At 38.9% G+C, this 23,755-nt stretch overlaps 3 protein-coding genes and 1 long non-coding RNA gene across 8 annotated transcripts; 1 reads left to right on the forward strand and 3 right to left on the reverse strand.

The window, feature by feature from the left end:
- Nucleotides 1-1,029: 1,029 nt before the first annotated feature.
- aftphb (aftiphilin b) lies at nucleotides 1,030-11,986 on the reverse strand. Of its 4 annotated transcripts, XM_015045552.1 has the most exons (11): nucleotides 11,897-11,977; nucleotides 11,533-11,558; nucleotides 7,158-8,320; nucleotides 6,904-7,070; nucleotides 5,519-5,645; nucleotides 5,374-5,430; nucleotides 4,550-4,666; nucleotides 4,420-4,477; nucleotides 1,971-2,057; nucleotides 1,731-1,854; nucleotides 1,030-1,602 (listed from the first exon to the last, which is right to left on the reverse strand). In XM_015045552.1, the coding sequence occupies exons 3-11, from the start codon at nucleotides 8,283-8,285 to the stop codon at nucleotides 1,458-1,460; spliced, it is 2,010 nt and encodes a 669-aa protein (XP_014901038.1). In that variant the 5' UTR covers nucleotides 8,286-8,320; nucleotides 11,533-11,558; nucleotides 11,897-11,977; the 3' UTR covers nucleotides 1,030-1,457. The 4 variants fall into 4 exon arrangements, with proteins under 4 accessions (XP_014901038.1, XP_014901053.1, XP_014901045.1 ...); XM_015045567.1 differs by having other exon boundaries at nucleotides 6,904-7,046; nucleotides 11,533-11,986; XM_015045559.1 differs by lacking the exon at nucleotides 11,533-11,558 and having other exon boundaries at nucleotides 11,897-11,984.
- An 898-nt stretch (nucleotides 11,987-12,884) lies between these two features.
- Nucleotides 12,885-14,454, reverse strand: LOC106955419 (zinc finger protein 260-like). Its single transcript, XM_015045580.1, has 2 exons — nucleotides 14,089-14,454; nucleotides 12,885-13,874 (listed from the first exon to the last, which is right to left on the reverse strand). Exons 1-2 carry the CDS (start codon nucleotides 14,285-14,287, stop codon nucleotides 13,081-13,083), a joined length of 993 nt encoding a protein of 330 aa, XP_014901066.1. The 5' UTR covers nucleotides 14,288-14,454; the 3' UTR covers nucleotides 12,885-13,080.
- A 1,395-nt stretch (nucleotides 14,455-15,849) lies between these two features.
- On the reverse strand, nucleotides 15,850-19,301 carry LOC106955425 (zinc finger protein 544-like). 2 transcript variants are annotated; one of them, XM_015045593.1, is made up of 2 exons: nucleotides 18,415-19,301; nucleotides 15,850-16,901 (listed from the first exon to the last, which is right to left on the reverse strand). In XM_015045593.1, exons 1-2 carry the CDS (start codon nucleotides 18,611-18,613, stop codon nucleotides 16,177-16,179), a joined length of 924 nt encoding a protein of 307 aa, XP_014901079.1. In that variant the 5' UTR covers nucleotides 18,614-19,301; the 3' UTR covers nucleotides 15,850-16,176. The 2 variants fall into 2 exon arrangements, with proteins under 2 accessions (XP_014901079.1, XP_014901088.1); XM_015045602.1 differs by having other exon boundaries at nucleotides 15,850-16,865; nucleotides 18,415-19,295.
- LOC106955435 (uncharacterized) lies at nucleotides 18,646-22,469 on the forward strand. Its single transcript, XR_001426576.1, has 2 exons — nucleotides 18,646-18,735; nucleotides 20,961-22,469. It is a non-coding gene; the product is annotated as an uncharacterized LOC106955435 (long non-coding RNA).
- The last annotated feature ends 1,286 nt before the right edge of the window (nucleotides 22,470-23,755 follow it).

A 23,755-nucleotide genomic window follows, 5' to 3' on the forward strand; every position in this document is an offset into this window, starting at 1 on the left:
CTAAGCAAAATTATATCGGTTCAGACAGCTGGCAATATGCATTTGCCTCATCACCTGTGACTCATCATTCTGCCGAGATATGAACTTCCCTTGATGGATGATCACATAGCATTTGTAACAGCACCATCTTGTTGCCTGTCACTGTTTATGCTGTTACTGTATTGTGTTTCTTTATCCTTGATTTTTAACAGGAATGCGTTGACTAGTATGGGGTTCCATATGTGCGAACGCATATGCAACATTTACATATGCATCATCTACATGCAACATAGACCAACGACACATAGCAACGACACATCTACACGTATGACTTCTACTTATTTTTGATACAAATGGAACCCCATAGACTAGAGGTGTACTGCATATTGTCATCACAGAATGATAATTTGCTGAGGAGTTTTTCTGCGAAGGCCTTCTGTGCAGGAGACATAGCGGAGCACTGTGGATCAAAACAGGTGAAGTTTTTTTTGTTTACCAAACCCATAAAAAACAGATTCTCGATTAGAAACATGTTTTATGCCAGAGTAGTAAAAATCCCATAATTGCTCAATTAACTTAATGCATAATTCCTCTTACTGTGATTCCCTCAGTCTATGACTTTGTTTCTCATCTGTTCTTGAATATTTCAGATTGTGTCCTTGTGTGTTGCTTTTTGAGATATTTTGTCTCACTTCTCATTGTGAGACTATTTAAATAATTTCTCTATTCTACAGGTTTTGTCAGGCCTGGATGTAGGTAGTGAATTTAAAATACATATTGTAGAAATTTTGTTTTCACATAGGGCTTGGAGACCTTTTTGAATTAATATCAGATATTAATATTTAATAAATTAATATCAGATATAATTTTTTATGATAATCTAAAACATTTAAGTACAACAACAAAAAAACATCACAATTTTTTGAACTGTTACCAGCATTTATTTAAATGCAACTTCTTGAGGACTTCTCAGTTGATCCATAAAGTACATTCTCTATAACATGTGAGCAAAAATCGACCTATAATTTGTTACTTATAAGTTTACATATGTTTAGTCTGACACATTTTTATTTAAAATAAACATATGCCTACTCAAAATATTCAAAGAATACAACATTATACAATACCTCAAGCAAATACATGTCGGTTAATACCACAATAAAATCCAAAGACTGAACCTTAAGACAGTACTACTTGGATACACCGTAATTCAGCTGTATATCTGCTTAAGTTTTAATAGTTAATAGTTTTGATTGCCTTCCATTTGAATAAGATACATTAAATAGCCAGCAGGTGGCATAGTTTGATCCAAACATGACGATCCTTGACCAAACACATTAGGCCAGTAGGGGGCATCTCAGATTGCACTTCTTAAAATCTACATCAGCTCATGTGCTGTACACACACGTATATTTTGTTCTTTATTTGTCTTTTCGAACAAGTGAGTTGTCAGTGGCTGCTGAGTATGAGTAAGAATACTAAAGTAGTTTTGGGGAACTGTGAGCTTCGGGTGCAAGAAAGACAGGGAACATCAGAACTTTGGCCTGCATGAAGGACAAGTCAGGAAGTTCAGAAATCATTCTGCCAGCTTCTCCGCTCAGCTCTTCTTGGGCTGAAGGCTTCCTGATCAACAACGGAAACACAAATAAACAGATTTAAACACGAATAGCTGGTTTCTGCAAGTGGTTTTGTATTAGGCTTAATAAAACACACAAAAATGTACAGCATCTGAACAGTTTTTGCTGACAGACCTGGCGGAAATGCTCGTGCTCCCTGCTGCGGACATCAGGCGGTTCAGAGTGTCTTCTGTCTGACTGGTTTTATTGTCGATTTCCAGTTTGCTTATGATTAATTCATACAGCTCACGGTCGACACCTTCAGACGCGGATATGCGCAGCAAACACATGAAAGGGGACAAAAGCTTCAAGAGAATTACAGGAGCATAAATCAACAATGTTTACGGAAAATTTCACCAACGTCTGTGTGCTGACCTGGAGGAGGACTGCTGGCTCGGCTGCTGCCACTGGATCTGCTCTCATCCTCAGACCCAAAATAATCAAGGTTGAATGAGGAACAGACTGATATCAATAGAAGAAATTGAATGGAAATGAGAACTGAGGCTTTGTTTCAGTCTCTAATTAACCTCACTATTTGGTTTTTAAAGCTTCCTCTAAATGCACTTTATTTTTATAAAAAAAAAAGAGCAACTTAAAGGGGATGCAGTTTCTCCCTATCTGTGTTTGTAAAGAACTATGTTATCTTCATAAAAAACATAAAAAACAAAAAAACATACAAAAATAAATCTCAACTTTGCGTTCAAACCACAGAGCAAAGTTGTACAATTTTAATAGTTGTGAAAGGTATGAGGAGAAGACCAAACAGGGAGGATCAACTGATTTATTTCAGTATTTACAAGGATTTTCCCCAACAGTCTGTTATGCAGCGAATGTCTCAATTTGAGCAATAAAACTGAATAAGAAAAAAAAAAAGATAAAAATAACAGTCTAAGGGAGGGAAAAGAAAACACTGCTGGCACAAGTTACAATTCATCAATAAAAATTTCTGCCGTATTTTTGAAGCAGAAACAATTTTTATCGGTAATGAAAAACAACAAAAATGATTAGAATGATTGTATTACAAGCCTCTAAATGAGGAGTTCAGCTTGTGAGACAAGTTAAGGTGCTTAAATAATAAAGAAAACGATCAAAATCAGTAGAAAGTTACAGCTGGATTGAGGATGCAGGTTTTAAAGCTTTATTTACATTTGTTGCAATGAGGTTTGATTTATTTTTGAATAAAAGTTGTTTTGTTATTTTTAAAACATACTGCCCTCTATAGGTTAGAGGAAATTGTTCTTTTTTTTTTGGGGGGGGGGGGACATTTAAAATTCTCCATTTTAATAAAGAATGCTAGCATTTCAGAAAATGTGGATGTTAATGAATATGAATCAGTGTTTATATCGTTTTCATTTGAGGAGGAATAACATGCTGATAAGGTGAGTTTCTGAAGGTAATATAGGTGTATTTACATTAGTTAGCTTCCCTGTGCATGTTAGCAAACATTCAGTTTAGTTATGCTGGTAGTTAATATTTTAAGTACTGCAGCACAGGCACATTTCATTTACAGTGCAAACCCTCTGAAGATTTTTACATTTAGTAATGCTGACACCACAAACTAGCGTTTGTGATGGATGTCATATGAAAAGTCAACACAAGGAAGTGCAGAAGGAAAACGAGACAATATTCAAAATTGTCTTTGAGAAAAAAACAAATGTGTGAAAATTTGCTGGAGCTAGAGATATTTTGCAATGGATATTTTAATGTATTTTTCATAAACTTTACTTAAAAATATGCAACAATTATGTCCAGTTTCATGACAATTTTCGAATTTTTTTTTTTACCCCAAAAAAGTTTAACAAATAAAATTTTAGCAGATTTAATAAAATATTCCTGAGCAAAGATGAGCTGATGACCTGAGCTGATGTGTGTGTATTGTTTATATTTTATCAGTAAAGCTTTTCTGAAGCTCAGGGAACCGTCAAGGCCTTGTGAGGCAAAAATTAAAAATAATATGGAATTGTTTTTTTTTTTTTCCTTTTTTTGAAGTAGAAACCTTTTTACGTCAAATAAAAGGTGACAACCAAATTATATTGACACCTTTGCAGGAAAAAACAACAACTGAGTTTTGGAGCAGGTATAAGTTAGCAGGTGCACTGCAAAAACACAAAATCTTACCAAGTAATTTTTGTGTAGCTTCTAACCCAAATATTTTAGAACACTTGAAATAAGGCAAAGCTAACTTACAAGTAACTTTTCAGCAAGAAATAGGAGCTTTTGTTGAGTCAGTAATTCCTTAATATTGTTGGGAAAAGTACTAGTTCTAATGGCAGATTAGTTCACTTACAACATGGGGAAAATGTCTTGTTATAAATGAAATAATCTGCCAATGGAACCAGTATATTTGATAAATATTAAGGAATTATTGACTTAAAACAAGCTCGTATGTTTTGCTGAAAAGTTACTTGGAAGTTCGTTTTGTACTATTTCAAGTGTACTAAAATATCTGCACTAGAAGCTACACAAAATTACTTGGTAAGATTTTGTGTCTTTGCAGTGTGCATGCACTGAATATGAATATATTCATCTTTTCCTCATCACAATGGGACTGATAAATACTGAGATAAACGCTCCAAAAGGTCACAGGAGGTAAAGGAAACAACAGAAGTAGAAGATTTTCTTCTTATACTTGCTTTGTTATCAACATAATTTCAGCGCTAACCAGCTGAGTGAAGAAAGAGGAAAAAAAATACAAAAAAATCAAAAAAACGACAGAAGGAGAGCATGCTCTGGAGGAAGTGAGACACTTTTTGGCTTTATAGCAGCAGCCATCGGGCGTGGCTGGCAGACTACTAGGGGTGAGGGGCTCGGCAAGGGGACGTACCCTCCTGGGAGCTGCGAAGGCTTCTACAGCTCCCGTCCGGCTGGTTCGAAGGAAGCTCCTGCTCAGACAAACTGATATCAGTGTTTCGGCTTTAATGCGTTTATTGTCGTGTTGAGTTATCAAACGCCACCTGCGGCAAATGAGTCGAGGGTTTCTGCTTTTCCGGGGGCCCTGAGGTTGCCGCGACGGCCGTGCATCCTGGAGAGCACACAGCCGGCGAAGGGTCTTTGGTGGGGTCCAGCATTCCCTGATGAAATATTAAGAGACTTGGTTACATTTTAAAAAGTGTGGTGAACATATTAAATTAATCACACTGTCGCGCTGTGATTAATCACTATGCTTAACTTTGTAAGCTTGAAACATAAATACGCAACGCAACGCCGCTTCTTCTACCGCACTCCGACCAATTAGGATGAAACGTATCGTCACGGTACTCATGCATGCAAGTAGTAGAAAACTCCTTCAGGGGACAACTGACAGATAAGATATATTTTATTTGCTAGTTCTTGGGTGGCTCCCACCCCTTTCTAATGCCGCCCTGGGCAGCAACTCATATGAAAAACCACCACTGTATGCACATCCCCCCCCCCCACCCCCCAAAGAAAAATAGAATGTTTTATTGTCTAAAATGAAGATTCTCAGTTTTATAGGTTTTCATATTCAGGGAGGTTTAAATGAAGTCATTGGTTTTATCCAAATTTGCCAATGAGCATACCAGTTTGACTCTCCTCGCTCAACTTTTTTTGTGAGTTTGCGTTGTTGACCGCAGTACAAGACCGTGTAACACGCTGCTGTGAACCAGGTAACCCTCAGCGGGACAGAGGCTTTTAGGTATAAATGGGTAATTCGATTAATCAGCACTAGGTAATGTTAGCGTGTTGAATTTAGCAACAACACAAAAATTAGTGCGAACCAAGTTTATCATTATGAAACATTAAAAGTCTGAGGGCTCACCAGGGAAGAGGCATACGCTGGCACAGTCACCGCCTGCTTCTTCGTGCCAATAAAAACCTTTCAGGGGACAAAAACACAACACAATCCCTAACATATGCTGTCTCAGGTTGTTAGGACTCAGTTAAATAAAATGTAATGAACTTACAATGTTCCTAGTGTCCACACCAAGGCACCTGAGCAGTGTTGTGTTACTGTGAGAACCTCCCCACTTAAACTGGAGACCAAGTGAGCAGTGCATGTCCTCAGGTGGGCTGAACATCAGCTGCTGAATCCTGGGAGGAGTAGGGAGAGGAACACAAAAAACAGCAGAAAATGGTTACTTTTGTAACTTAGACAATCTGACTGGATACATACCCAGCTCACGACTGGCAAGTCCAGATCCAATGTGTGCTTAACCACAGAGACTGCAAATCTAAACAATACAAAGGTATAATGAGGCTTCATGCCAAATCAAGTAAAATAATTAGATTTTTTTAAAGGTGTGTCATCATCAGAGGCTATCGGGTTACTTTGGTAAGCATTTCAAAACAGGTTTGGAGAATCAAAACTTTGCAAATGACATGCAAATGTCTATCCTGAAGACCAGATTTGAGAAGCAAATCTGATTCAAACAGCCCTATAAGGTATAATGCTTTATACTAATTGGTATCTCTATGGGCAATCAAACTTGCATTTTGACGGTTCATAGTTGCCCCTAAAAATTATGGAGAATATTATTTTTGCCACATTCTGCTTTCCCCATGCATGCCATGCAGAAAACACACAGATGGACTGCATTTACTAATTGAGTGACTTGTGAAGGCAAGTAGTTGCACTAGATTTTATTTATTGTTGTAAGAGGGTGCTGAATATAAATCAATTCTAATTTAGTTTGTGACATTTTTATGTTACCGATAAAAAAAAAAAAGAAAAAAAAAAAAAGACGGAATTTTGCATTTGGCATGACAGAATATGAAAATGTTCCATGGGTATAACTACAACCCAAACCATTTCTATAGAAATATAACATAAAATGTGAAATTAAGCAGAAAAAATAAATAAATACAAATATTTTTAAAAATTGACCTTCAAATAAATTAAAATATTCTTTTACTACAATACTGCAAAGGGTATCTGCAGGTTCAGCAGGTCAAATTTAAGACTTTGAAAGAGCTTTTTAATGTCACCTTGAACGTTCACCCGGGTTCACTGTGAACCCGGGTTTGCGTCCATAATAGAAGCAAAAAGCTAGCTAGTTTGCAAAAGTAGATGAGCAGCTTTTACCAGAAGCCAAAAAACTACTTCAAACAGTCCTGCCACAACAAACCTGATTAATGTACTTAACATTAAAAGGTAACTTATATAAGAATTCAAGACATTTTAAGGCCTTAATTTTAGACACACAAATTTAAGACCTTTTAAGGAATGCTACTATATGGACACCCTGAATAATTTTGCAGATTTGTAATCCATTCAGAAATTTCATTATAGTCATGAATGTGTTTTCTAACTCTATAGTCTGGACACAGCAGCTGAGTTATTTGTCGTCACCTCAGAGAACGGCTGAGTTCTGGGCTCTTCTCCTCCGTCTCTGGAGGCTGCTGGATGTGAAGTAAAGCACTGAGGTTGGACAGGTCCTCCTCACCTTCCACAGCAGGGACACAGACCTCTGGGAAGCTGGACTGGAGGAGCCGCTGGACATGACAGGACAGGGAATCCTGAACAATTAGAACAAAAAGAAAAAAGAAAAAGTGCTGATGAATGGTAACAAAGCCGAGATTCTTTTTCAAAGATCAGTTCTCTACCTGACAGCTATTCATTCTTGTTACTCCATCTTGTCCATCGACCAGCTCACTGCGCTGTGTCGACGATCTTCCCTCTGTCGGTCCGCTCTGGTTTGTGAAGTCCGCCCACATTGGTCCCTCTTCATCGTCCTGCGTGGGCGCCAAGCAGAAATCGGCAAAGCTGTCACTGGGTGGTAGGGTTCCCAGACTCTCTACTCCCGTGTCAGCTGTCTCAGCGGGTTCCCTGTGACGCAAGGCATTAACATCGGTGAAGTATGTATGTTTCTCTGGGCAGGAGGTAGCCGAGGTTTCCTGAGTGGCATCACAGTGAGGCGCATTGATCTTCAACTCAGATGGGCCGAGGTTCTTCACAGTGCTGCTGACAACAGCGTCAGAATATCCACAGTCTTCCACCTCATCATCAGTCTGGTTCCAAGCAGACTGGCCATGCTGAGATGTAAGGGATGAAACATTTGGTTCCTCTGACGACCAATCGTCATGACAGGACACCCTGTCGGAAGCAGGCTCTGGAGTTTTCCCAACAACGTTTTGCCTTTCCTCAGCTGATCCCAAAAAAGCATTTCCTTCGTCTCCCTGAGGCTGACTGTGGACCTGAGGTGGTTGCACAAGTGCTGCATCTCTTTTCTCACAGTGTTCGCCCTCAACGCAGATACCTCCATTTGCCTTGCAGGCGTGCTGGGATCTAGGCTCAGACTCCATGACAACCTCCTGCCCGGAAACACGTTCGCGTTCATCCACTTTGCTATCCCACTGCTCCGTGAAGCCACAGCACCAGGGGTGTCCTGCCTGCTCTGTGAACATAGCGAAATCAGCAAACTCTGTGTCCTCCACAGAAGAGCCCTGGGCTCCGGACTGTAGGTCTTCTCCAGCCTGTCCATTCGAGTAGTGCAAAGATTCAGGATTGCGGTTCCCAGTTTCCACAGATGGAGTGCGTTGCATTTGTTCAACCAGGTGACCATCCAACTGATGAGTTGCTGACTCTGTGAAGTCGGCATGACCGAGGGGAGAGCAAACGCCCCCTATAGAGAAATTCCCAAACTCATCCTCCTCTGACCCCACTCCGTCATCACCGTCATCATCCAGCGGAGGGGGGGAGTAAGAAGGTGGGGGCATCACGTCAGGCTCCATAAGTTTGTCTAGCAGGACCCAAAGGCCTCATGCATCTGACAGGACAGGTGATGAAAACAAAAAAAGTAGAGTCACAATCCTTTAAGAGTCTTTTTTTATTACATACTGCTTGGGTTAAAGCTTTAGTTATAAACCTATTTAGTGCTGGTGATGAAATAACTCTTGCTTAACAACAGTGTCTTTAAGTTTTGTTCAGGATGCTCAACAAAGCATCCTGAAGTCTTGTTTCTGAAATTTTGTGACTTCAGAAACTTCCTGACATCACAAGAAAATTCTTCTTGTGGTTTCAGAAAGCAGGACCCCCAAGATTGTTAATGTAGCCCTTTTTAATTGGGTTTTATCACTTTTTAATCACCAAAACAAACAAAACCCGCACTGAGAAGCTGTAACACTACAAAATCCATAGTAAGCATGCTTTATATGTGACAAAAGTGTTTTAAATAGGGCTCATACAGTTTAAAACTCAAAAATTAGTTTTCACAAATGTTCAGCACCACACTTTGGAGACAAAAACAATACAAATAAACTACACAGTTTCTATTCACTAGTATATAATATCATTTATAATATACTCAAGATAAATGATATCATTTGACATTCTACAGCAGGGCAAGGTAAACTAAAATCTAACAAAATTTTATGCCTCACAAAAAATGACTTTGGTAATTCTAACTGCCCTAACACCAGAAATTTAGTCTGATTTAGCTTACGGTAAAATTGGTCAGATGTCTTTTCATTATGTGTATAAAAATATCTGGTGTCAAGAGTAAATGACGCTTTCCAAATTTAGGTTTTTAATCAAACGTTTCTCCATGACATCCTCCCACCCCGCACTTTATTACAAAACTGTGCAGTCTGAATGCAAAGCACTTTAAAAACTTTGAAAACACCTAGCTGAAATTCAAGCATTTGAGGATTTCTAGCATTCATTCGATGACATTTTAAAGCATAAAAATAATATGGAATGCTTTTTTTTTTTTTACATATGATTAAGAGCTCTTTTCAAATAAGTTGAAACACTGTAAAATATGAAACACAAACACACAGAACTAATAAACCTCAAATAAAAAATAAAAAAACACTTTGTGACAAAACTTGAGCACAAAGATGGAATGATCCGATTTGGACTGATGCTCGGTCAGTGGTTTAACAAAGGAGCTGGACCGTGTAGGACGGGTAACAGAGGGCATAATGGTAGAGCAATGGTGTTATCAAGAAGTTGCTGAAGCATCTGACAGTCAGCTAAAGTAGCGAGTGAAGGATAACAGAGAGTTGACAGCAAGAGATGTCAGATGTCACTGTGGACTGGTACTGGAACCAAAGAACCACACAGGCCATAAATGTTCCTGTTGCCCAAAACACAACACATCACAAGAAAATCACACTTTGCACTAAATTCAAGACAACTATGTCAAGTCAGAATTACTGAACCCTTTCTGATGCCGTTTATCATCCTGACCAATGTAAAGAAAACAGACCCTTGGACTTGGTGTCGTTTCGTGTTCTGCATCACCATGTGCCATCATCGGCAGCATCTACACCAGCACTCAGAAAGACAACCCAGTGATACTTCTGACATTACGGTGTGCGGAGCCATAGGGTATGACTACAGGTCACTTCTGCTAGCGACTGGGGGCCAACCCGACAGCCTGCCATATGCAATTTACACCCATGTGTCTGAATATCATACCTACAACTTCTTGGGACAACAAACTGGTAGAGTATGCACCTATGGATTGTCTGTGTTGTGTTTAACCAGTTAGGTTGGCATTAGAACATGATTAGTCCAGCATGGGGTAGAAAACAGCTCCTAACAGACACATCAGAGTGTTTGTGATTTCAATAGTAACCTCAGGACAGGAAACAGGGCCAACCGGACATAAACTAATCATCTTGCTTACTGTTGATGGTTGATATATACTTTGCAAAGAAGCTCAAGCTCAGTCAGATTGACTGGGAAGGCTCTGCAAATATAAAATTTTAAGTCTTGCTACTGATTTTGAGTCTATTTAGCTCCGGACCGACACAAGAATCTGCTTTGATTATTCCAGTGTATCTCTGGCTGTATGTTTACGGTCTATTCACTGGATTTCTTCATTGGGATTGCAGTAAAGTCAATGAGACCACGCAAGGGATGTTGCTACATACTCATGCAGGAGTAGTCAATGCTGCAAGTCAAAGTCTCAATGCAATCTGCTGGGTTTCCTTAGTTAGAAACTTTACAAACTACTTTGACTAATCAATTGATAATACAATTGGAATGCATGTAATATTTAAATTAATGCTTCTTTTTTTGCAAAGTGCCTTGATTTGATATTTGTTGTGAACTAGCCCTATGTAAATAAAATAAAATGAACTGAATTGAATTTTATTTAGTGGCATCACGGTAACGGGGACTAAATACATATTCACATTCCAACGTACTCAGACTATATGCAAAGACTCTAATAATACGATACTGTTATCAAGAAGTTGGATAATACTATTATAAAATATAATTTGTCTGTAAAGCAGTTTCTTTATGAGAAATATTTACAGTCATGTACAACAAATTAGAATTTATGTCCCATTGAGTCTCGTTTGTCATATTAAAAGTACTTTTTGAAAATAAGAACATTTTCTTAATACATAATACAATAAACATATTATTATATAATAAGCGAGTACTAACCATACTGTTCATGAAGTCCACGTTTCTGTTTTTAAAATAGGACTTTTTAAATTATAAACATAAAACACCAAAGCAATAAAAAAGTCACTTACAGATGACTAATTTTAAATGCCATCTGTAAGTGGAAAATCGTCTGATATTCAAATTTTTTGAATGAGTCTGCATAAATTCATATGAAGTAAACACGCAGACTGATTTTTGTTGTTGTTGAGACTCTGCTGATAGTTAATATTTTGCGGAAGTTGTCTTTCTGAGTTTCCCTAAAAGTCAGTTTTACATTTATGTGTAACGTTCATGTCTTTAGTTCAGTCGCTGAGGCGTTTGTGGAAAAAAAAAAAGAGAGAGGCCAGTAAACCGATACACAGGAAAGATAATCCGCCTCACAGTTCAGCAGCAGCTCCGCGGTAATGGATTAACGGCTTTATTATACCGTCCTTTAATTTAAACACACGTTAGCGACTGTCTGTTTCACCATTTGAATGGCATTCTACGTCCCTCGTTGTTGTTTTAATGTCTTGGGTTAGCGCAGCTCTTCGGGTTTGTTGTCAGAAAAGAGAAAACCACTGCGGTTCCTACCTTGTCCTTTTCCCCCAGTCTTCATGCTGAACAGAGCAGACAGGTGACAAAAACAGACAAATATGAAGACATAAACATGAACTGAAAACTAACACGATAAAGTAAAAACAGAGAGAGAAGTGGCAAGTCAGTGTAAGCTGACACTGACAATTAGTTTTGTTTTAAACAGAAAGCTGACCCCATTAGCTCATTATTTTTGTTCCCATCGCAGCAGATTAGCTAGCTTTACCACCAGTAACCGGTTTCTGTTGTAACTTATCAGCCGCCATGTTATAAAACCTTATCTCTCTACAAGCGACTAAAAGTTAGTAAATTTTAGTCGGTACAGCTTTTTAGTTTACCAGCAACAATTAATTTTGCTTGCCTGTCAGAACCGCAACCCTGTTCCTCCATCATCTCTCAGCATTATTCTGTATGGGAATGAGGTGGAAACTGGAAGGCAGGACAGAGAAAGAGGTCTCACTCCTCACCATATGTCTGTACATCTTTGCTGACACAGAAATTGAGCAATAAAAACATATAGGATTGGAATTGTCGGTTATAGATCCCTAATTAAAAACATGCGCAGTACATGGGGCAAAGAAATTGCCTCTATTTCTTTCCAAAAGAAATAGAGGCAATTTTGTAGAGTACTGCAATTTGGCAAACCTAGCATCGTGCTACCGCTTTAAAATAGACAATCTATGATGACGTCCAGGTTGCCTGGGTGAAATACTACCTCCTGCTGGCCAAATTTGGTAAGACAATTTTATTTGTATAGCACATTTAAGTGCTTTATATGTTTATAATGAAGATAAAATAATAAGAAAGCAACAACAACAACAAAAAAACATTACAGTGGAGTAATGATGACATGTTGAAAGACAGGGTACAGTTTATGATGTTCCATTTGTTATTCATTAAACAAATGCAGGTTTTTAGCATTGAATTAAAGGAACTCGGTGTTTCATCATTTTTGCAGTTTCCACCTATTTGGAACAAAATTCCATAAAAACTGAATAACCCCATGTCTAATCAGTGTGATCCTGCTCGCTCTGTTGGACTAAAATATTATAATTTTAAGAATATTTAGAAAGGAAAAAAATATTATTTTTTTAAATTAGAAATTGTCAAAGTGAAATAAAGAGGTTAAACTGTTTTTAGCTATGCTATGTAGAAAAAGACACTGCATTACTTGTGCAAGACATTTTGTACGTGTAATTTCAAAATAAATTTAATTTTGTTTTCTTCAATTTATTTATATATCACGTTTCCAACATCACAGGCTGAAAAAAAACGTTCATTTCCAGAATCTCAACTCAAATCTACAGGGTAGCTTATACAATTGTCAATATAACCAACGACACAGCAGCTTTTTTGTGTTCATCATTCTCAGTTTAATTACAGAGTTAAAACAACATGAAGTAAAAGGACCTAAAACACACCAGGCTTCTGTATATAATCCTGTACACCATTTTTTAATTTTTTTTTTAATGTGTGGAAAAAAAATCATTTGCATTCACAATTCTAAACAACGTCTCTAGACATTATGAAGAGCGAAACTGCAGATTAAGAGAAAACCTGCATAAGCGCGTGCGATTTTCTCGCTTCGTGGATCTTCATGTGCACGTTCAGGTCTGAAATCGTGTGAAACTTTTTGCCACACCGGAAGCAGCGAAACGCCCTCTCCCCGGTGATGTCTGTCGTGTATGAGGTCTGTCTGGAGCATATCTTCAGGTGATACGAGTGCGCCACCATTTTGCCGCAGGTGTCGCAGAAGTACGGCTTCTCGCCCGTGTGCTTCCTCATGTGAACCCTGAGGTTGGAGGTCTGGGTGAAGGTCTTCTCGCAGAAGGGGCACCTGTGCGGCTTCTCGCCCGTGTGGACCCTCATGTGCAAAGCCAGGCTGTCCCTGCGGGCGAACTCCTTGTGGCACTCGAAGCATTTGAAGGCCTTGTGTCCGGCGTGGGCCTCCTCCATGTGCCTGATCAGGTCGCAGTCTCTGATGAAGGACACGCCGCACATACGGCAGGACTTCTTATCCAGGATTTGTTCCTGCTGCAGAAAGGAAGCGTCGCTGTGACTTTGACCGAAGTAAGCCAAATCTGAGCCGGGATTCTCATTCCACTCGTTGTGCACGTCGTCGCTGTTCAGAGTCACGGTGATGGAGCTGACGCTTGGTAACAGCTCGGGGTCGCTGCGAGGGGTCGTCTGCGACTCGTAAGGAAAAACTTTTACGTCCTCTGAGGAATCAGTATCCGGGTCAGGGCTGATGCAGACATCCAGCTGCTCCTCTTTAACCTTCTGACACGCCTGACTTTCCTTCTGTTGCTCAACTGGAAGCTGAATTTGATTCTCTGGCACTGATTGGAGACAAAATACACACGATAAATGTTAAACTTCAGAGAAGAAATGTTGCCGAAAGAGTTTTGTGTATTTATTGGCAATTAAAGGTTAGTAAATGTTCACAAAGTTCTTGTGAAGCAACAGAAATCGACAGATGGATTTACCTCTAGCTGCACTACATACATCACAGTTACTTAGCAATAGCTAAGTAACGACGGCGTCGCTACCAACCTCCTTTGAACAATGACACTCGGGGCTGTAAGACGGTCAGCTGCTCGATCTGCTGCCTCAGCTGGATGATTTCTCTCTTGGAGCGGACCACCTCTTCCTGATACTCCGTTATTGTCCTCTCAACGAGCCCGAAGATTTCCTCTGCAGCCGCTGTTAGCCGCTCGCTGACCAGCAGCCTGAGCTGCTGCATCCCCGACATGACAGAACCACCCGGGGGGAAAAACACAGCCAGCAAACAAGAAGGATGCGGCCGGACTCTCAAACAAAGAAACAATCACTGCAGTCCAAAAGCATAGCCATAATCTAATTAAATGACAGCACCGTGACTTGTTTACCCTCCCGCCCCCCCCGCTCGCCTATAAAAGTAAAATATATCCACAGCGCCCCCTGTAGTTTAGGAGTACTTAAACAGTTTGAAACGAGCTTAATCCATTTCAAAATGTAAAACTTATATGTGATCTATTTTTAGGGGAACATTTTTTTACAGAAATATAACGTGTTTTTAAAAATAAGATAGTAGATACAAAAATATATTTCCATTTATTAACACATTTTCTACATTCATCTTATTTTTGGAGTAACTAGAACTTCAAACATTGACCTGTTTGTTTCTCAAAAGTAAATCTTTCGTCTCCAATACGAAAACAGTCAACCCTGAAATTTAGGAAACTGTGATTTGCAGATCAGTTTTCATCAAAAAATTATACTCCTTTGTTCTTTTTAAAAACATTTAAATGGTTTAGTTCACTGTTGATCAGACAAAATAAAAAATTGCACCAAAAGTTTCTTTTTTTCTAATTTTTGTGATGCCAAGAGTTTTCAAAGTTTGGACACCTCAAGACATCCGTGATATCTTGCTTGTGTCAATTTCTGTCTTGCTTATACAAATCTTATACAAATCCCTTAGGTTAATTTAAACGGAACTGGTCTTAACAGTGATACGACTGTTGACGCAGAAATAGGTACTTTTGACCACATGCCATGTCCTTCTGAAAAACGAAATCACCTTCACCTTTTTGGTAAAGCTTACAGTAGATGGAAGCATGAAGCCATAGCAAACAGAATTAGCAGGAATTATGGTTGAAATATATCAGGGGGTGTGTAGTGAATCTATATACAGTAAGAGTTTTCATTATTAAGTTACATTTCTGACATAAACATTTGTTAATTTCCAGTTTATTCAGATGCACCATCCATGAATCACAGTAGTATAATTTAATTTTGCATATTATATAAATCTGAAGACCGATACTGCAAAAGTAACCCATAACTTTAAAACATCCCCCGAATGTTAGTATTATATTACTGCAAAAGCTAGTTGTAACCTTGAGACAACGGCCACTAAATGTCAGTGTAAAGTTACTGGAAAAGTTAGTTGTAACTTTTAGCTGACACTCTCGAAATGTTAGCGAAGGCTTACTGCAAAAGTTAGTTGTAACTTTTAGCCTAAATTCATGAAACTTTACCAAAACATTCCTGGAAAAGCTGTAGCATTTAGCCAGCAATCCCAAATGTTAGTGAATAGTTACTGCTAAAGTTAGCTGTATTTCTTAGCCTGAATTTCCAAAACATTAGCAAAAGGATGCTCAGGGCGAAAGTCAGTCCGGCATATTTTAGTTCTCTAAACTTATAATTTTCCAAAGTGCTTAAGGTAACTTTACCTGAAAAAAGTGATTGCATTTAAGAGCTCAGTACAATCAGACATAAACAAACACAGTTCAGGGGCCAAATAAACAATCCCAAAAAAGACTCAATACGTGCTAAATCTCACACAGTGTTTCTTTATTGAGAGATACGTCACAATAAGCAGGGGAAAAACTACTCAAATCAAACTTGAAGAGTTAAACAGGTGTTTTATGGGTTAAAAAAAGTTTCATGTGATTCCAAAAGACCTCTATTACAATAATAATAACACAAATAATAATATATAAAAATAATAAATAGTCTGCATCTTTAGCATCTGTATCTGATCAGAAGAAAGCTTCCATAATACAACGTGATTCCAAGGCTTTTCTGTGCAAACTCAGGTTTGTAGTGTACGTTGTTTTTTTGCTTTTTTTAACCGCCCAGAATTCAGTTAGTAGACCTCTAATGTCCACTAACGTCCATCGTGACTGAGGATCGCCTGGAGCATGTTTTAAGGTGATACGAGTGCGCCACCATTTTGCCACACGAGCTGCAGAAGTACGGCTTCTCGCCCGTGTGCTTCCTCATGTGAACCCTGAGGTTGGAGGTCTGGGTGAAGAACTTCCCGCAGAAGGGGCACCTGTGCGGCTTCTCGCCCGTGTGGACCCTCAGATGCAAAGTCAAGCTGTCTTTCCGGGCGAACTCCTTGTGACACTCGAAGCATTTGAAGGCCTTCTGCCCCGCGTGGGACTCGTCCACGTGCCTGATCAGGTCGCAGTCCCTGATGAAGGACACGCCGCAGAGACGGCAGGACTTGCTGTCCAGGACGTGTTCTGGCTGCACGAGGGAAACGTGGCCGCGACTTGGACCAGAATGCAACGAGCTCCCGCCAAAATTTCCAATCCATTTTCCCTCGTCGCTGCTGTTCAGAGTCACGGTTATGGAGCTGACGCTTGGTAACAGCTGGGAGTCGACGTGAGGGGTCATCTCCGATTCGAAAGGAGAAACTTTTACGTCGTCAGAAGAATCGGTATCCACGTCTGGGATGATGCAGACATCCAGCTGCTCCTCTTTAACCTGCCGATGGTCTTCACATTCCTTTTGTTCCTCTGCTGGAGGCTGGCTTTGGTTTTCTGACACTGACTCGACATCTAGGAGACAGACAACATGCAAAGGAGGGACTACATCTACCAGTTCACAAAGTAAAACACATTATTAGACACAGACATAAGCTTTAAAGCCATTGTTTGTGTTAATTGTGATGATTTTCCACTTACAGCTAGGGGTTAGCTTTTACTGTATCGTTTATCAGTTATTGTTAAAAAAAAACAATCGTATCGTGATGCTAATCTTGATTGTCTCAATAAGTTTCAGTTAATGTTAAAAACGCCTTTACTAAACTGTTCCTTTAACTATTTTCTCCACTGCTTTGTCCACAAGAACAATAATAAATATCTGCAAATTCATAAATATGAAGAAGCTTATTTTTATAGGAATGTTTTTCAAGAACAGTGTTTGTGGCGCTATGAATGCTGCTCCTCGCAATCACAGGCGTACAGTTACCTTAGAAAGCCGTGATAAATGGTTTTCATTATTTTATTTGTTATTACAATAGTACCGCAAAATGTTGTGATAAAATTCTAAGTCCATGTCACGCAGCCCTTCTCACAGTAATGACAAGATGACATTTTAGATTTGAATGTTACATTGAACTAATAATAAAAAAAAATATTGTAATATAGAAATATGAGCCTAATGAAAAATATGCCTAACACCAACTTAATGGTGATCTATAATGCTTCCTTGGACAGGTTAGAATAGGTCTACAGGCTATACAAAACATGTTTATCACATTTTTTGCAAATCTGGTCAGTTCTGCCTTTTTTGAGCTCCTTTCAGAATGAGCTGTTTTAGGGACTCTTGTCACTTTAAAGTCAAACAATCAGCTGCTGTTGGCCAAGCCTCCCAATTTAACATTTACACTGGGATGTGAATGTGGCTGCAAACAGATGCACAATTATACAGCAGTACATTTTTGAAAAGCAGAAGTGGAGCCTCCTGCACGTCCAACAAGAATGCACCAAATGGTTTCTAGATGATAAGTCAACAGCAAAACAATTTCCAGCAGCCATTGAAAAGAACATAAAACTAGCTGACCTAGTGTGCTGGAGCTCCGTTTGGGTTGCTAGGTAACTGCTAGGTTGCTAGCAGCTAGCAAATAATATAAATAATAATAATAATGCAAAGTAGCTAGCAGTGAAACTCAACAATCAGGAGGATTTTGAAACAGTTAGTTTTCCACACACCAAAAAAGTTTATTGCTAAAAAAGGGAAATAAAATAGCTGGGTGATTTTTAAGCTCTTGGGCTATTTGTAGAAGCAGTAGAGACCCAGATGGAAGTATAAAAACGAAACCAGCAAAATGTGAATTTTACAGAGTAGGTCCCCTTTAAAGCTTGTCATTTTCAAGGTAGATAGATAGCCAGATAGATGACCTGCAAGTGTAAAAGTTCAGTAAACGTTCTACATGCTTCTTGAGACAGTTTAACTGTGTTTAGCTACGTTTTACAGCACATTTTCTTAAACTAAATTACTGCGGATGTTGCTCATATGGCAGCAAAGTCGTTGTTTCTTCATCTTCTTTTTTTCTCGGTTACTTAGCAACAGCTCGAAGGTTGCTTCGACGGCGTCGCTACCAACCTCCTTTGAACAATGACACTCGGGGCTGTAAGACGGTCAGCTGCTCGATCTGCTGCCTCAGCTGGATGATTTCTCTCTTGGAGCGGACCACCTCTTCCTGATACTCCGTTATTGTCCTCTCAACGAGCCCAAAGATTTCCTCTGCAGCCGCTGTTAGCCGCTCGCTGACCAGCAGCCTGAGCTGCTGCATCCCCGACATGACAGAACCACCCGGGGGGAAAAACACAGCCAGCAAACAAGAAGGATGCGGCAGGGAGAGAAAATGAAAAATAAACGAGTCCCTTTGAACAGAAAATGAGTTCCACGTCTAATCGAATCAAAGTAATTTAATTAATCTTTTGTCTTTTGTCACTGGCTTATAAAAAACATTTTAAAAATGTAGTTCTGTAGCGCCCCTTGTTGCCCAGGAGGACTATGAAGGCTTTCTGTGATGCCGTTTGGTTTTTATACAATTAGAAATAGTCTTTTGAATTCCTTAAGACAGGGGTTACCAAAATCGGTCCTCTAGGTCCGGCATCCGGCATGTTTTAGTTCTCTCCCTGGTGGTAGTAACAACCTTTTCAGCATGTCAGTGTTCTTCTTCGGGTATGGAAGTCACTTAGAAGAAAAAAAAATGGCGGATGCTTTTTGTGAATTTTTCTTCTCTCTCCTATTAACAGAATTAAAGCTGAAATACATACAAATAAATTCGAAATTCTGTTGAGTATTTATGGAATATATTGGAAAAAACACATTGAGAGAACACACTGCTGTGTTTTCTTCCTACACGTGTTTAGTGAATGTCACAAATATCAAGTGCATGTCAGGATCTTTTGTAAAGAAAAGTACTTTGTTATTCTAAATAATGCTTCAAGAGGATAAGGCATGCCTTTAACAGGTCTATGTTGGTGCCATTTTGTTTTTTTGTTTTGCTTTTCTCCAATTGTCACCAGCACTTTGCCGTACTCTTCGTCAGCCGTTTCACTTGCTTGCTCTCGTGGCCGGCTGGTTAAGACATTTATCTTTGCATACAGGGTGAAATGTTCCCTGTTTTGAGTTGCTTATCCAGTGCAACTGGGATGCAAATGATTCGGGCTTGGTGTAGGCCACTCAGCAGCTGTGAGGACATATATGACAAGCCCTGTTAGGGGCTGCTTTTTGTCGATGCCTCTTTGCTTCTCAGACATGAAGAAAATTTAATTTACGGCATTAAAATTTTCCTTTGTTTAAATCAGAGGCAGCTGGCAGTGAATATTTTTTCCATTTATAGACCACCTTCTAAACAAACAACAAAAAAGAGCATTGGTTTTGTAGGGTAAACATTTTCTGAGTTTACTGCCTTTCACTGTATTCATTTGCATATCTGCATATTTCCTTAAGTGCAGTCACTTGTATTTTAGATACTTATGTTGTCATTTGTTATCTCTTAGTACATGAGTTAAACAGGGAGGCAATTCTGAACCATTTAATTTTCAGTAACAAACAATGACTCTTAAATACACATTCAAAATGCCATAATAAAACACAACTGCAGAAGTGTGCATGCCTTTAAGGTCAGGAGGAGTCCAAAGTGTGGCTCAGGGGGGCGTTTGTGGCCCTTGAAAAGCTTTCTTTATGGTCCCTACAAGTCAAGAATGGAAAAAAAAATTGACAGTAAAATAGAAAACAATTGATCACCTGACCCCCCAAAATTTGGGAGTTGTCTGTTTTTCCTTGAAGCACAATGCAAAGTTCTTTTTATGTTTCAGATCTTTAATTACCTACAAATGAAAAAGTGTTATTTATTTCTAAGAAGGTATAGCTAACGATAATTGTATAAACTCAATAAACTTATTTTTGCGGAAATGAACTTGTGGCTCGCCAGGAGTTAAAATTTGCCAGTTTTGGCACCCGGTGCAAAAAGTTTGGACGCTGCTGTTAAATGAAAAGAAATGACAGACTTGTATAACGCTTCATTAGGACACTCAGACGCTTTGCATGAGTTCAGTCATTTCATTCACATTTTACATTTAAGGCAGAGCTTTAGGGTTATGGAGAATATTTTTGGCATCACATATCTTGATGTGGCAATATAGGTCTTCTCTACCAAGCAAACATTCTCAAGATCTATCAGGTTGTGAGTTCATCTTTAGCCCACAGGGATTTTCAGATGAACTTTTTTGATTTTGTTTGAGGAACTCAGTTCTTCTCTCTGGCTTAAACATTCCCAAACTTTAAGTTTCCTCTAAAAAATAAAAAACTCACCTCCAAATAATTTAAAAAGATTAGAAACATTATTCAGTTGTTTTGGATGTGTACTTAACTTCACAAAAATAAAATAAAATGCCTTTTACTTCATGTTTCCAACAGGCATTTTGCAACTGTACAACATTTTCATGTTCTCATCTCGACAAATACTTCCATATAAAAAACAAATCATGATGCCATTCAGTGTTTTTTTTTGTTTGTTTTTTTTTTTGTTTTTTTTGTTTTGTGTCAAACATACCTTGTAAAGGTGGGGCCAAATTTCAAATTTGCTCATGTGTCATCAGATTTTCAGAGAATAATAAATGACTTCTGTTTTACAGAACAGATTCAGCACTTGGCAGAAACCAGAACACTTTCTTCAGAGTTACCATCAATCACCTCGACAAGCGTCTGTTAATCCCTTATGGAACTTATAAATAAGCAGATGTGAGGAAGACAGCTGAACTTTACTTCTGGTTCTGATATTGGGTACGTAAGCAAAGAGACTCGAAGCTAAAACCCATCAGACCTACGCAGTCTATTGCCCTTTTGTATCCCGTCTATTTTTCAGTGTCCCATTAAAAAGTTATTCAACGTCATATTTAAAGTTTATTCATCGGTAAAGTTGACCGATTAATAAGAAGCAAATTTTTTTTCCTCATGTATTTTCAGGAATGTTCCATGTTGTGATTTCTATAATTACACCGTTGGAAAGCAGCTCCAAAGAACCACCATGACAAATAATCCGACAGCTAAACCAATTGGAGATGATCCAACTCTTTGTAGACCTGTTGGTTAACGGTGAAGTTTAAGCCCCGCCCCTTGCCCCGCCCCCAAGGAAGAAACGTAAACGTTTGCACAAATTGGAAACTGTGACTTCTCAATATGCCTTTATTTAGACAGCGTCATACAGCAGGCTCACTGATCCTGCAGGTTACAATAAATTATTAGAAAATGACCTGTACAACCACACAACACATTAGAAAGAGATTGGCCTACTTCTACTAGGACATTTTGTAAATAAATGGGATGGAGCGTTTCACACAACAGCCGTTTTAGTTTCTCGCACTTTTAGAAAGTTGTTCCAACTGGGAGGGAAAAAAAAAAAATTTGCAATCAGACATTGAAATAGTTGGGATTTCTTCTGTACTGGAACAGAACATTTTTATTCATACTTTTCTGTAAACAGCCTCAACAAACATTGAATGATGAAGAGAAAATGAACAGCATGCTAGACCAAACCAGAAACTGGAGAAGGGGGGAAAGGTTACGTTTACGAGCTGCCACGCAACTCATTCATAAAATGTACAAAATAAATCCCCTGAGGCCACGCCCACCAGTATCTACATCTAAAAAAAAAAAAAATAAAATATAGGGTAGCACACATATCAACTGGAAGCTTTCAAAATAAGATGTGGATTTTCGTACTTGAACACAGCTGGGAATAAATTCTGGCGGCAGTAGGAGCCGGGCTGCGTTTAAACCGGTTACAATCAGAAAGAGAGAGACATTCAGTTCTTCGGTTACATTTTTCCATTTTAAATGGGTTTGTAGAGCAAATAATGGAACAGTCTGGAGTTAAAAAAAAAAAGTTAACATTTCCCAGAGTTCACTTTCCATTACTTTGTGGAGGATTCATGGGATCATAAGGAGATCAACAAATACAGAACAGAAGCTTTCTGAGAGCACGTACCAAACCGGGAGTCTCGAAAGTGGGGTTAAAGTGCAACAGAACAAAGAAGGAACATACGAGTACCCTACAAGGTTGCTATGTGCTGTGCACCATGCTCTGCAGACATGGTTACAACCTAAGCATGGCATGGATACTGGGGTCAAGGTTAAAAAAAAAATAAAAAAAAAACATGCTAAAGTTTCCTGAATACCGTTCGTAACTGTTTGACGTTTTTCTTTTCAATGAGATGGACGAGAAGGTGCAACAGTTGGGTTTGGCTGTGACGGAGCTGCTGCCCCTCTCACACCTGTTGTTGCTCACCGTCAACTGTTTTCTTCTTTTTACTGTATAGAAATACTTTTAGTGATGGTGTAGCAAATAAAGAAGCGTTGATTAACACTTGAAGGTGACTTATTATGTGAACAGGTTAGGATAGGTCTATTAAAAAAAAAGTTTATATTTTTTTGCTTACATTTTTCAGTCTGGTCAGTTCTACCCATTTTCCTTTCAAACTGAGGCGTTTTAGGGCCTCTTGTCACTTTAAATCCAAATGAGCTGCTGCTGGCCACACCCTCCAACTCAATGTTTACGATCACGTGAAAATAACAAAACAAATGTGTAATTATACAACCGTACAGCTTTGAAAAGCATTAGTAGAGCCTCCTGCACAACCAACAAGAATGCAGAAACTGGTGTCTGAATGGAGAGTTAACAACAAAACTCTCGTCTTTTCCAGGAGCCGTTGTACAGCGCACACAGTGGTAAAACCAGCTGACCAACGTGCTGGAGTTCTGCTTGGTTTGCTAGGTGAGGCGCAGTTCCTGCTGATTTGTATCATTACTTTGAGGAAGACTTTAAAACAAGTCATTTTTCCAGACACCAAAAAACATCTGGATGCATTTTTTCCCCTCCCCAAGCACTTGTGCTGTTTTTAGAAGCAGGAGAAACTCAAATGGAAGTACAAAAAGTGCAGAATATGAATTTTGCACAATACGCCTCTTTTAAGACTGACAATCCTACCCAAAAAGATCCATCCAACCAAGATCAGCATTAATTTCAGGAGTCTGTTTTTTACTCAGGTCTTTGTTTAGAAATCAGTGTAACGAGTAATTATTATTGATTCTATTAAACTTGTAATATGCTCCACTATTTTAGCAGCAGTAGGAATATTTTTTGTGTGTTAAAAGCAACTATAACATATTATGCATTTGTTTCTATGTTAAAAGGCTTTGGTTCTGGCAATGTTATACCATGAGAATCTGATTTAGACCCTTGCCTAGTACAACCCACTAAAAAAAACAAAACAAAAAAAACAAACAAACTTGCAAATGACTGATTGCAACTGTCGCCGAGAGTCCCAGCTGAGAAAGCTCGACATAAACAGAGCTATAATTTTTCAATTGTTTATCTTCCTCCCCCATAATTCCTGCAGCAGTCAACTCTGCAAACTGCACAACAGCCGAG

The sequence above is a fragment of the Poecilia latipinna genome, unplaced genomic scaffold, assembly GCF_001443285.1.
Source record: "Poecilia latipinna isolate Pla-1442-1.1 unplaced genomic scaffold, P_latipinna-1.0 Scaffold38, whole genome shotgun sequence".
NCBI lineage: Eukaryota > Metazoa > Chordata > Actinopteri > Cyprinodontiformes > Poeciliidae > Poecilia > Poecilia latipinna.

Excerpts from the sequence above, each read along its gene's own strand:
- aftphb (XM_015045559.1), bottom strand. The coding sequence starts at position 8,285 with ATGGAGCCTGACGTGATGCCCCCACCTTCTTACTCCCCCCCTCCGCTG. Across the intron at positions 5,646-6,903 it reads GAACTCAGCCGTTCTCTGAG|GATTCAGCAGCTGATGTTCA; the intron begins GTGACGACAAAT and ends TACTCCTCCCAG. Across the intron at positions 1,603-1,730 it reads AGCACGAGCATTTCCGCCAG|GAAGCCTTCAGCCCAAGAAG; the intron begins GTCTGTCAGCAA and ends GTTGTTGATCAG.
- LOC106955419 (XM_015045580.1), bottom strand. The coding sequence starts at position 14,287 with ATGTCGGGGATGCAGCAGCTCAGGCTGCTGGTCAGCGAGCGGCTAACA. Across the intron at positions 13,875-14,088 it reads AGTGTCATTGTTCAAAGGAG|TGCCAGAGAATCAAATTCAG; the intron begins GTTGGTAGCGAC and ends GTCTCCAATCAG.
- LOC106955425 (XM_015045593.1), bottom strand. The coding sequence starts at position 18,613 with ATGTCGGGGATGCAGCAGCTCAGGCTGCTGGTCAGCGAGCGGCTAACA. Across the intron at positions 16,902-18,414 it reads AGTGTCATTGTTCAAAGGAG|ATGTAGTCCCTCCTTTGCAT; the intron begins GTTGGTAGCGAC and ends GTGAACTGGTAG.